We start from the raw sequence: 13,099 nt of genomic DNA, 5'->3' as shown, positions 1-13,099 counted from the left end.
AACATCACAACACGACAGGTAAAAGTCATAATCTTTATTGATGTAAGCAAAAATAAATCGACATTAAAAAAAAAAAAAATCCATGACAAAAAAAAGATAATACTGCAGTGATGACATCATCAAATGTCTCTGCGCTGTACCGCTTATGTACTGTACTTATGTACTGTACTTATGTACTGTACTGCTTATTTCTAGCAAAACAGTCTTTATATTGTTGATTTAATGTCACTTGCACTCTCAGAATGATGAGGGTCCGTACAACAGGAATTAAAAGATGGATATTTTCCATTTTCCTCTATTTTTTCTTTATTAAACTGCTATGAATGTTGTTTGCTAATGCTAATAAGCTACGATAATATTGTGTTTATCAGGTGAAGAATTCCGTGGACAAACTTCCCAGAATTCAGCGGAAAGAGTCGCTGAGACAAAGCATGCATGCCTTCCAGGACATGAAGACTCGAGAGGTTGTAATCGGGCCGAGGACTAGTTTGAAAAACTTCCCGGTGAGCGCATTCGTCAAACTTTCCTCTCGCTATGTCTCCTCCTTCTCCCTCTCCCTCCTCTGTTCTTTCCTGCTCGGTGTGTCAGATGTTCAGTTACACTTCGGCCTCCTTTAGAGATAGCATTAGTTGTGTGAAGTGTAGCCTGTTAGCTAGACTGGAGGTGAAGCTCGTTGAACTAGAGAGCCATGCTGTGTCTCAAATCGCATACTAATCTTAGTATGCTAGAAGTTAGTATGCATCAGTTTAGTATGCATACTAACTAGTACGCAAATTCTCCGCAGATAGTATGTCTCAAATCAAACCCTGAAGCTACACACTAACCGGAAATCACATGACAGCTTCTTCTTCTACTTCTATTTAACGATGTTTCAAGCAGCTGTTTGAACGCTATCGCCGACACCTGCTGGCAGCACGTATTGCAACTTTGGAAAAAGAAATAAAGAAAAAATATGAGAATCTAAATAATCGTGAGATATTTAAGCTGGTATCAGCAGCGAAGACGTGTTTATCCTCCTACTGCTGCTGAAAATACACATTTAAGTATATGCATATATATGCATTTATATATGACGTAACTTCCGTTTAAAACGTCACTAAAATGGCGGCTGTTTAGTATGGTTAGTGTCCATCGAACCATGCTAGTTTTGTGGGCGTGTTAGTATGCCAATTTAGTATGCATGGCGCACTAAATTTCGCATACTAAGAATTGAGACACACTAACGTACTAAAAATACTAACTTTTAGTACGCTAGTATGCGATCTGAGACACAGCACCGGTTGTCCGCTGTCGAAGCTAAACTGCTAGCTAGCCAGTGTCAGGTAGACAGTGCGCAGCCACATAGCCTAGCAGGTAATCCTCCAGCAATTCCCGAGCACAGATCAGAAGGCAGAACTGCAGTCTTCCACACTCTTCTGCCTTTCTCCCACAACAGCCACCCACCTTTAACCGCATAGAGAGGGTGAATCTGCCCCGCTTAATAAAACCAAGTAAAAATGTCAGTAGAAGAGCTATTAAAGAAAATCTAATTCAAATAAATCTAAATCAAATAAATACTTGCACTACCATTGTAGAGGACAGGAGAATTAAGTGTGGATTGTTGAATATCCGATCCCTGTCCTCAAAAGCTGCACTAATTAATGAACTTATATCAGATAAAACCATTGACTTATTCTGCTTAACCGAAACCTGGCTGTCTATAGATGATTACGTATCCTTAAATGAATCAACACCACCCAGCCACACTAACTTTAACGCCCCTCGACGTTCTGGTCAAGGAGGTGGAGTCGCAGCCATCATCAACTCATGTCTGTCAACCTTTACTAGACCACAATGTGATTTCAACTCTTTTGAAAGTATTATACTTAGCATATCTAATACTACCTTGAGATCAGGTCAGTCACTTCTCTTTGTTGGAGTCTATCGTCCCCCTGGACTTATTCTGAATTCTTGTCTGAGTTCCCTGAGTTCCTGACCAGCCTGGTGCTTAAATCAGATAAAGTGATTATTGTTGGTGACTTTAACATCCATGTTGATATGGTCCACGATAGCTTAGCTAACAGGTTTAACTCTATCCTGGAGTCATTTGGTTTCTCTCAGTATGTACATGAACCGACTCACTGTTTTAAGCACACATTAGACCTTGTCCCAGCATACGGACTTGAAATTAAAAATGTTATTGTCTCTCCTCAGAATTCAGTTCTTTCTGACCATCAATTAATAACCTTTGACTTGATTTTAAATGACCCAAGTCTACAGAGCAGGAGCACTCTCAAAAGATGCCTGCCTGAAAGTGCCGTTACCAAGTTTATGGAAATAATTCCCTCAGTGCTCAGTAAAATGCCTAGCCTCAGTGTGTCAAGAAACTCTACTCATAGTCACCCTGACATTGATAACTTTGTGGGCAGTTTTACAGACTCGTTGCACAATACGCTTGACTTAATTGCACCACTAACTCAAAAGACTGTTAACAGAAGTAGTCGTGCTCCATGGTATACTCAGGAAACACGTAAATTAAAACAGGATTCTAGACGATTAGAGAAGAAATGGCGTTCATCAAAACATAATGTATTCTACCAGGACTGGCAGGATAAGTTAAAAATATACAAGGCATCTCTTCGGAAAGCCAGAGCCAGCAATTACTCATCACTTATAGAAGCAAATAAGAATAACCCCAAGTTCTTATTCAGCACTGTAGCCAGGCTGACACAGAGCCATCAGTCCATTGAGCAGTCCATCCCTTCTCATCTTAGTAGCAGTGACTTCATGAACTTTTTTAATGAAAAAAATTGTAACTATCAGAGGAAAGATTCAAGACCTCCTAGATTCGTCTAATACAAGCGGTGCAGCTTCACCGGACACAGACACTATGACTGATACATATTTTGACTCCTTTTTACCAGTGAGTCCTCGACAGCTGTCCCAGGTTGTTTCCTCCTCAAAGTCCACAACATGTCTTCTCGATCCTATTCCCACATGGCTACTTAAAGAACTGTTCCCCTTACTTAGCACTTTCATACTTGACATTATTAACTTGTCAATAACGTCAGGCTATGTGCCTCAGATTTTTAAAGTTGCAGTAATTAAACCTCTGCTTAAAAAACCCACTCTTGATCCAGAGGTCCTCACTAACTATAGGCCTATCTCTAATCTTGTCTTCATTTCAAAACTTCTGGAGAAAGTAGTAACAAGTCACCTCTGTGATTATCTCCAGGACAATGATCAATTTGAAGTGTTTCAGTCTGGTTTTAGGGAACACCACAGCACAGAGACCACCCTGGTAAAAGTAAGTAACGACCTACTGATGGCCTCTGATCAGGGCCATGTTTCAGTTCTTGTTCTTCTAGATCTCAGTGCTGCATTTGACACTGTTGACCACCAAATCCTTCTACAGAGGCTAGAAAACCATATAGGCATTCGTGGAACTGCTCTTAACTGGTTTAATCTTACCTGTCGGATAGAACGCACTATGTACATTTCAACCACCTCTCATCGACTAAGACTAAGGTCAGCTATGGTGTCCCACAAGGTTCTGTTCTTGGTCCAATACTATTCACAATCTATATGCTCCCACTAGGGGACTTGATTAGAAGACACTCTATAAACTTTCACTGTTATGCTGATGACACCCAACTCTACTTGTCCATGAAGCCAGATGAAAGAAATCAGCTAACACAACTACAGTCCTGTATTACAGATATCAAGTCCTGGATGACCAAAAACTTCCTCCTACTGAACTCGGAAAAGACTGAGGTTTTACTAGTTGGTCCGCAACATCTCAGACAATCATTAACTAATGATTTACATAATGGACTTGCTCCTGCTACTAGCACCACTGTAAATAATCTGGGTGTATGCTTTGACAAGGATTTATCATTTAACTCACACATAAAACAAATCTCACAGACTGCCTACTTCCACCTTCGTAACATTTCAAAAATCAGGCACTTCCTTCCTTTAGATGCTGCTGAGAAGCTCATCCATGCTTTTGTAACTTCCAGGCTGGACTATTGTAACTCTCTTCTGTCAGGATGTTCTAAAAAGTCTCTCAGAACTCTTCAGCTCATTCAGAACTCTGCAGCTCGTGTCCTGACTAAGACTAAGAGGCGCAAACACATTTCCCCTGTGCTGTCTTCCCTACATTGGCTTCCTATAGAATTTCGAATACAGTTTAAAATCCTTCTCCTAACCTATAAAGCCTTACATGGTCTAGCACCAACATACATTAAAGATTTAATCCAAACTTACCAACCCTCTAGGACCTTACGATCCTTAAACTCTGATCTATTAGTTATACCACAAATCTCTAAATGTAGATTTGGAGCCAGGGCCTTCAGTTTTCAAGCCCCTCTACTGTGGAACAAACTACCGGCTTCAGTCCGGAGGGCAGACACCCTCTCTATGTTTAAAAACAATCTTAAAACCTTACTTTTCGATAAAGCCTTTAACTAACTTAACTTTTTATCTTTAGCTGCTATAACTAACTTAACTGTTTATCTTAGCTGCTATAGGCTGAGAATGCTGCAGGAGTTTTAGACACCGAGCTCTGTATATCCTTCTTTTCTGCATTACATTCATCACCTGTGCAGTTTAAACCCACACATTTTTATTTCTCTCCCGGAGCCCCAGGGCTCCACCTCCAGAGCTGCTGCTGATCCAGGATCTTCACCATGTCATCAGATCCCGAGTTCTCTCCAGCACCTCCATGGACTCTCCTACACTCTCCTTGTTTCTCACTATAATTTCCCTCACTCCTCTCCTTATCCATCTGTCTACCCCCCCATCCTTCCTCCCAGCCGGTCAAAGCGGCAGGCCGTCAACAATGAGTCTGGTTCCGCTCGAGGTTTCTGCCTTCTAAAAGGAAGTTTTTCCTCGCCATAACTTACAATACAGCTCACTGTACAGTGTTTCGCTTCTTGCTCTTTGTTGAATTGCTGGGATCTATTTTTCCTTAATCAACTATAGTCTTATTTCAACTGTATAGTGTCTTGAGATAACTTTGTTATGATAAGACACTGTAAATAAAATTGAATTGAATTGAATTAATGACACTTTTGATCGACTTTTCTTTATTTCACTGTGATGTTCAAATCCTCAGGAGGTGAAGTTTCTGGCGACGCAGAAGAAGCATCTGGACAAGACGCTGAACAAAATCATCGCCAACAACAAGCGAGACATCGCCCAGATGGAGAGAACGTGTCTGGACAAGAAGCACCAGCTCTTCAGAGGTAAGGCATCATGATCAGAACCGTGTCATACTCCTTGATGCGTGAGTGATGGGCGCGTTGCCGTGCCGACAGACCGGGAGGCCACCATCTGGGACATGGAGGAGAAGAACCTGCACGAGCGACACCAGGTCTTCCTGCAGAGGCACCAGCTGCTCAAGAAGCACGAGAAGGTGAGTTTTTTGACGCCATCGCACTCGGGCCGGACGTGTTGCTGACGCCCTGGTCCTCGCAGGAGAAGGACCAGATGCAGTGCTACAACCAGAGGATGATCGAGATCTTGAAGGGGCGGCAGCAGCAGGAGAGGAATCGCATGCCCAAGATCCAGAAAGGCGAAGCCAAGACCCGCCTGGCCATGTTCAAGAAGAGCCTTCGCATCCACTCCACGGGCAGTTCCTCAGAGGACCGCGAGAAGATCAAGCAGGTACAGGCAGAGAAATGACTTTAAATCATATTTTTTATTATTATTGAGTACGTCTTGTTATAGGAGCAGTCGTGACATTTGACACGCTTTTATCATTCGAAATAGATTTGATAAATCTGTGACTTTAAAACTAAACAATGTTTTGAAATATACAATATATATATATATATATATTTTTTAATATTATTAACGTGCAACAATTGTATTGTATTGTATTGTATTGTAATTGTATTGTATTTTATTTTGATTTAATTGTAGAATTGTGATTTGATTAACAAACACCAAATCAGAATTTAAAAAATATTTTTTAGATCATAATAAGATCTACACAAAAAATAAATGAGTTGATGATTTAAATAGTAATTATTGTTTGATATAAAATGTAAAACAAAACTATTGTGTTCTTTTTTGTCTACTTTAAACAATTACACAAGTATTATTTTTCTAATACATCCCTTTATTTGATCATTTATTTATAACCTTTTATTTTTTATTTATTTTGTGTGATCGAGAACTTGATTTAAACAATTTTCTTTTTTATTACACTGTTGTTATTTCTTATTTTATCAATTTGACAAAAAGGGATCATTTATATATAAATATATATTTGTAATATTTTCTTCATAAATAAAAGAAAGAAGTAAAGAATAAAGAAATAAAGAATAATGATCATGTGTATGTAGCTTAAGATAAAAAGCTCCTCTCTTCGTCCTGGAGAAGAGGGAATGATGTTTAAATAAAATAACTTTATTGATCCCGCTGATGGACGCCTGTTGTGTCTCAGTTCTCCCAGCAGGAGGAGCGGCAGCAGAAGATGGGGCGTCAGCATCAGCTGCAGAAACACGAGAACCAGCTGCGAGAGATGCTCGGCCAGTGTGAAGGCAACATGCGGGAGCTGCAGCAGCTGCAGGTGAGCCCCGGGTCTCCTCCCCAATCTGTGCTCGCCCCCCTTCGCCTCCTCCTCCCCTAACCAAATCCCCTCCCCCATCCTCGTCCCACCCACATCCCACCCTCGCCGACTTGTTGTTCTTCTGCTGCAGAATGAAAAGAGTCACTTGCTGCTGGAGAACGAGACGCAGAGAATCAAACAACTGGACGAGCAGCACAACCAGCTGCTGAAGGAGTGGAAGGACCAGCTGAAGCCACGCAAGAAGGTACGACATGTTGGATCCATGAGTCTGGTCGGACATTTTGTTGTTTTTCTGTTTGTGTGTGTCACAAATGGACTCGAACAGCACTTGTATTCCATTTGAGCTTCCTTCGTTGTTTGCTAAATGTTATTCCTGTCCTGGAAGAACTTATCTCACCCTCTCCAGCACACACTGAGGGCATTGAGGAGCTCCATCAGTGATAGGATGCTCCATCCCAGGTGTGTGAGGGAGAGGTACCGCAGGTCCTTCCTCCCTGCTGCCATCAGACTCCACAACAAGAACACAGCCAGATAATATTTAACAGCACCTCTTTTTGTTATTTTTGTAAATATGTTGAATATATAATATGGTGCAGATTTCTATTTTATTCTATTTAGATTTTTTTTCATTTTATTTTTATTTCTGGGTGTTTTTATTTTTTGTATATTGCTGTTTAAACCGAATTTCCCCTCGCGGGACAAATAAAGGATTCTGATTCGGAAAACAAAAAGGGCGGAAAAGAATGCTGACTCATATGACGCAGATAATGGTCGGTCATTTTTCTTTTTTCTTTTTATCTTTTATTTGTCTCTGTCGCAAATTGACACCAACTGCACTTGTGACGGCTCAAATTTGAACTTGTTTGCTAAACATTGAAGTACAAAACAAAAAGGGGGGGAAATAATTCTTGTTTGTCGCAAGTTGACACCAACTACACTTGTGACGAGTTAAATTTGAACTTGTTTGCTAAACAATGAAATACAAAACAAAACAAAAAGCTGACTCATAATAATCAGAAAATGGTCGGCCATATAGCTTTTATTTGTTATTATTTTTTACGCAAATTGACACCAAATGCACTTGTTACGGGTCAAATTTGAACTAACTTGTTTGCTAAATGTTGAAATACAAAAAGAAAATGCTGACTCATATGTATCATAAAAACGAAGTTAAAAAAAAAAAGCTGACTCATGCCATTTTGCAACTCTCTCTCTCTCTCCACAGGCTCTGGAGGACGAGCTCCATCTGGCCAAACAGGAGCAGGAGGCCTTCTTCCGGATGAGCCAAGTCGTCTCCAACCCCAGCTCTCCCAACAAACTCTCCAAGTTCATGCCGTACCAGGACTCCGTGAACACATAATCGCTGACTCGCCGTCACTTTCCCCCCTTTTAAGAATATTTATGTTTTAACTTAAATCCCTTTTTATATGCGTTTAATGCACCGACGATGAAGAATTCCACCTCAACGAGCGTCATTTTTTAATCACAGGTTGAAACGGTTGATTTGGTTTCAAAGATTTAATTTTAATAAAAGGGATGTTGGGTTTAATTTTCTTACTATTATTTGGGGTTTTAATGTATATTTTTTGGTGGTTCTTTAGTTTTATTTAAAATCAGCGACACTGGATGAAACCTGGGCCTTGGTGCTCCTTCCAAAGTGCGACCAATCAAAGTCAATCGGGTACAATTTTCTGCCTAGAACGGTAAAAACTCGCGTGTTTCCTGCCTCGTTTACATGAAGTTTATTTTGTTGTAAATAACTAATAAACCATACTTTATGAAGTTAAGTTCCTCGTTTAGTCTTCTTTTTTTTACGCTGAAGCTCAAAAGTCAGTGTAACTTTTCTAATGAAACATCATTTTTAAACTGATGGCGCCACCTATTGACTTCTAAACAACTTGACACTGCTTCATGAAGCTTCATGTTTCAAAACATCACAACACGACAGGTAAAAGTCATAATCTTTATTGATGTAAGCAAAAATAAATCGACATTAAAAAAAAAAAAAATACATGACAAAAAAAAGATATAATACTGCAGTGATGACATCATCAAATGTCTCTGCGCTGTACCGCTCCAGCCAGCTCCGCGTTTACTCTTGTTTCACTTCCTGTTTCACTTCCTGTTGACCTCTCGTCAGTCCCTTCTTCAGCACAGCTTTACAAACATTGGAAAAAGCTAAAAAAAAACACCAAAAAAACGACTCGGACACGCGTCCTGTACAATAAAATACTTTGCTCTACTGACTTGAGACCAGTCAAGCGTTCGTGTAAAACTTCTCTGTGCACGTTCAAACCTCGGTTTGGAGCAAATACAACTTCTTTGAAATGGAGAATCTTTTTTTTTTTTGTTCGTTGGTCGGCAAAGAAAAAAAGGAAAGTTTCTAATGCGTTTGAAAGCACTTCTACTACTTAGCGTCACGTTAGCGCAAACAAATATTTAGTTTGCTTTTGTTCACGACTGCAGTAAAAGACTTGACGACATCGGGGTTTGGCAGTATCTGTAGAAATGTTATGGTCACATGATGATCAGCTAATGTGTTTAAATTGCTAATGTGCAAAGTCACTGCTCAAATATTAGCTAAACTGTTGACACTGTTGGCGAATTTACTTTACGATCTATTGGACCCTGACTATGATTTTGTCTACGTTGAATATCAGCCTTTGTTATGAATCGGTGCGAGCGTCAAAACAACAACAAAATCGTAGAAGAGGCCGATAGTTAAAAACATGATTGTCTCAAAAGCGCAAAAGTATGTCGCACCGTAATCATGGTATTTTAAAAAGATGATAGAATATCGGTCGTTACAGGGGTGTTTCTGGGGTTTGTGCAGCCCATGGATATTTTGATCGGGAACGAAGCACGTTTTCGGAATATGGAGGCTACGTCTACGACCTAGCTAACACGTCCACTCGCTACAAGCGTTTAATACAAAAGTAAACGTCACCGCGAGGTTTTGTGTTATTGCTGGTTCGTTTCATGAAAGTACCGATACATTTTTTTCAACTCTTATGGATGAGAGCGACGTTTTGTACTTTACACATTGAACAGAAATCTAGTGATGGTCTGATGAAGCTTCGTGAAACAGTGTCATGTTGTTTAGAGGTCAGTAGGTGGCGCCATCAGTTTAAAAATGATGTTTCATTAGAACAGTTGTTCAAATCAAAGGAAAATAGTGCAGAGGCCGCCATCTAGTGGACTCTGAAAGTAATGACACTGTTTCATGAAGCTTCAGACCAACACTACAGAAATCACTTACGATATATAGTTTGTTGCTTCTAACTCGTACGAATGAATGTTAGCCGTTTGTTTTACGGAAGGAAATAAAAACATTTTTTGTTACTTGTTTTAAGTACTTTAGGGTTTCTTGCTCAAGTAGTTTGAGGGAATCCAGCCCTCGATCTCGGCCCCGAGGTTCTTGCAGAACCACCAGCCGCTGTTGTTCTTCTCCAGAACCTCGAACACGGTACCGACCTTGAAGCTGGACGTCGGGTCGTCCCCGTCGAAGTCGGCCACGGCGAGGTACAGCTCGTCCCGGCCGGCCTCCTTCAGGAGCGGCGGGAGCTTGTCCTTCGGTGGCCCCGGCTTCTCTGTCTTCAGTTGGGGTTTGGGCGCAATGGGGATCTTGTTGACCTTGACTTCGTCCTTGACAGGAGGCGAGAACCCCTTGGTTTTGGGGGGAGGGGGTCTGTTCAACTGGGGGAGCGGCGGCTTGGGAAGGTCCTGGAAAGGCTTGAGAGAGGCTTTGTGATCAGTGGGACTTGACGGGTCGGTCTTTTTGGGAGGCGGGGGTCTCCGTGGGACCATGGCAGGAGGTCTCTGTGGAGGGTCTTTGTGGGGGGGCACCGCCGGCTTTGCTGGAGGGGGCGAGCTCTCCTGACTCAGGCCGTTGACCAGCTTAAAGGGAGCCGAGATGGGAGAACTTGTGGGGGAGCTGCTCCCCGGAGAGCCGTTCTGGTGGGCCACGTCTGGATCTGCAGGCTTTGAAGGCCTCAGTTTGCTCCTCAAGTTGGTGATGTCCAGTTTGTTCTCCGCCGGGGGCTCGGGTTTTGCTGCGGGTGCCGGTTTGGGTCTCAGGACGGGCTTGGCCTTTATAAAAGGTGCCGGTCCGGCTGCTTCCACGTTCTCCTCCGGGTTCTCCAGTCTGGGCTTCGGCGGCTGCTTGGGGACCGGCTTCAGGTTGAACTTCTTCACCTCCTTCGCCGAGACCTTGTGTCCGCACTCCAGACCCATTTCATTCCTAAGATAAAGGACTTTGTTTTTATCCTCCTTCTTCGCTTCCGGCGTCTTGTCGGCCTTGAGAGGCACGGCGGCTTTAGGGGGCACCAGCGGCACGAAGACTCCCGGAGCGGGAGGTTTGGGGGGCAGGGGTTTTGAGGGATCTGGTCGGAACCTCTCGGCAGCCACCTCTATCTCGATGCTCTTGTTGATGGACTCTCTGCGAGGAGGCAGCGCCGGCTTCTCGTCCGCGGGGGGTGCGGCCGGGGCCGGCGGGAGGGGCCCGGAGATGGCGCCTGGCCCCTTGCTGACGCTGGCCTTCCAGTCTCTGAGCTTGGGCCTGGCGCTGGACTCTGATGGAGGTTCATCAGGGAGAGGCTTGGACCAGTTGTCGGCGGGCGCCGATGCCGTGGTGGAGCCGCCGCCGTCCTCCAGCTTCAGCTTCTCCATCTCGTTGGGCAGCGGCGCAAGGAAGTTGGGCCGCACGGCGTTGCTGGTCTTCTTGTACTTGTCGATGAAGGTGACGGGGGCCCAGCCCTCCTTGTCCTCGATCTGGATGTACCACCAGCCGCTGGAGTTCTTCTCGATCACCTGATGAGTTCAATGAGAGGGAGTGAGACGAAGGGGGTTTTAAATTAAGGGGGAGGTGTTTTTTCGACTCACCTCGACTTTGACCCCGGCCGGGAAGCTGATCCCGTCCTGGATGGTCGTCTGGAAGTCAGCGATGGTGTAGAACTCCTCCTCCACCTGAGGGGGCACCGGAGGCTTTGGCAGGTTGGACCCTCGAGGCTGAGATCAACAAGGACAGGTTCAGTGCTTTGAACCGAGAACGACCTTGACCCTTGCAACTTACGATGGTGAGGTCTCTGCGGGGCGGAGGTCTCTGTCTGGATCCCACCTCTGCGGAAAAAAAAGCCCAGCGTCAGCTAGGGTCAAAGTCCAGACTGGGGTCGAGTCCACTCACTGGTTTTGAGGCTCTCGGAGAAGAAGGAGAGTCTATTCTCCTTCTGGTTGTCTTTCTGGTTCTGCTGCCTGCTGAACCCGTCCAGGTCGTTGGTGCTGGCGTGAGCGGCCACCGCTGGTTTCTGGGCCTCGCTTTTCTTCAGGTAGGAGGCCGGGGCCCAGCCCTCGCGACCCTGGTACCTGAGGCGGGCGGGGAGAGGGAGTCGCGTTTTAATTTCAATTTGACCGCCAGGTGGAGCCACAGCAATGATTCGTAAACGAATTTAACTTGATCATTGCATTTGTTGTTCTTTAATTTTAACACTTATCTCTTGAATAACAAAAATAATGATTTTAATTGATGAATGTTTCCTCCTCTGCAGATGTTTTGGATCAATATTTGTATATCTTACTATAAATCAAATTCGAAATTAAACAAAAATAAATAAATCTGAGAACATTTTTAATTAAATGTGTGTCAACAAATGAGCAAAATCACAAAACAAATACAATTTGTTGTTTATGGTTAAGTTTGCATTCAATTTATACTGTAATATAAATAAAGGAATAATATCTCTCCATCTCTAATATTTCTTTGTTTTGTTTTTTTGTACTTCTCATCAAGAAAAGACAATCAAAATGATATGTACATGTATAAGCTGAAGATAGGAATATAAACCTTATATTTTATTTTTTTAAGTAAATTTCTTTTGGATAAACTCAATATGATAAATCATCTGGATGTTTTTTTTTGTATGCATTATATATTTGTAAATCCTAATTCAACCACTCCCCCCCACCCCAGAAAATCTTGAACATCAACATGAAAAAAAATATGACTTTTTTTGTGTGAAAAGAATGTGTCACCTGATCTTCCACCAGCCCTCCAGGTTCTTCTGGATCACCTCCACGATCATCCCTCTCTCCAGGTCTATCTCGTCCTGGTCTCGGGCAGCGTACGGGTAGATCACAGAGTACTTCTCTTCTGCGCGTCAATCAAACAACAGGAATTTAGTTTCGCTTCACCTATGTCACGACCCGACAACGAACACACACGACTGGCCGAAGCACAGAAGCAGCTCGGACGACGACAACGCTGCTGTTAAGATACACAAAACTTCTTACTGAGCGGTTCAAGGAGGGATGGAGCGACAGATCAAGACAGAGAAAGACAAATTCCCTCAAACTATGTTTGGTACGAGCGCCCCCCAGTGGTCAACGAGCGAAGTTTGGTACAAAGAATAAAATGTTTTGACAAATTCTGCCAAATTTACCTAATATTTTAGAACAATCAATACAAAGCCCCATAGATACTGTTCTTTAGGTAAATATTATTATATATATATTTTTTTTTTATATGAAAAAGAATAGAGGAAAAGA

At 42.7% G+C, this 13,099-nt stretch overlaps 2 protein-coding genes across 5 annotated transcripts in view; one reads left to right on the top strand and one right to left on the bottom strand.

The window, feature by feature from the left end:
- Positions 1-245: 245 nt before the first annotated feature.
- On the top strand, positions 246-8,346 carry LOC148066402 (serine/threonine-protein kinase 10-like). The gene is made up of 8 exons (XM_087806900.1): positions 246-251; positions 372-464; positions 5,099-5,228; positions 5,301-5,398; positions 5,461-5,649; positions 6,434-6,559; positions 6,690-6,803; positions 7,785-8,346. Exons 1-8 carry the CDS (start codon positions 246-248, stop codon positions 7,917-7,919), a joined length of 891 nt encoding a protein of 296 aa, XP_087663026.1. The 3' UTR covers positions 7,920-8,346.
- Positions 8,347-8,465: 119 nt separating this feature from the next.
- Positions 8,466-13,099, bottom strand: part of sh3pxd2b (SH3 and PX domains 2B) — a 28,109-nt gene continuing 23,475 nt past the window's right edge. For 2 of the 4 annotated variants that reach the window (XM_087807979.1, XM_087807980.1), the window contains 5 exons: positions 12,587-12,704; positions 11,742-11,920; positions 11,631-11,677; positions 11,441-11,566; positions 8,466-11,368 (listed from right to left, as the gene is read on the bottom strand). In XM_087807979.1, coding sequence (XP_087664105.1) covers positions 9,917-11,368; positions 11,441-11,566; positions 11,631-11,677; positions 11,742-11,920; positions 12,587-12,704 — 1,922 coding nt within the window. In that variant the 3' untranslated portion in view covers positions 8,466-9,916. The remainder of the gene's footprint in view (positions 11,369-11,440; positions 11,567-11,630; positions 11,678-11,741; positions 11,921-12,586; positions 12,705-13,099) is intronic. The other 2 variants (XM_087807981.1, XM_087807982.1) reach the window with 1 other exon arrangement.

Source organism: Callionymus lyra, chromosome 14 (genome assembly GCF_982586985.1).
Source record: "Callionymus lyra chromosome 14, fCalLyr1.hap1.1, whole genome shotgun sequence".
NCBI lineage: Eukaryota > Metazoa > Chordata > Actinopteri > Syngnathiformes > Callionymidae > Callionymus > Callionymus lyra.
The sequence above is the reverse complement of the archived record's forward strand: the minus strand, read 5'-3'. Positions and strand labels throughout refer to the sequence as shown.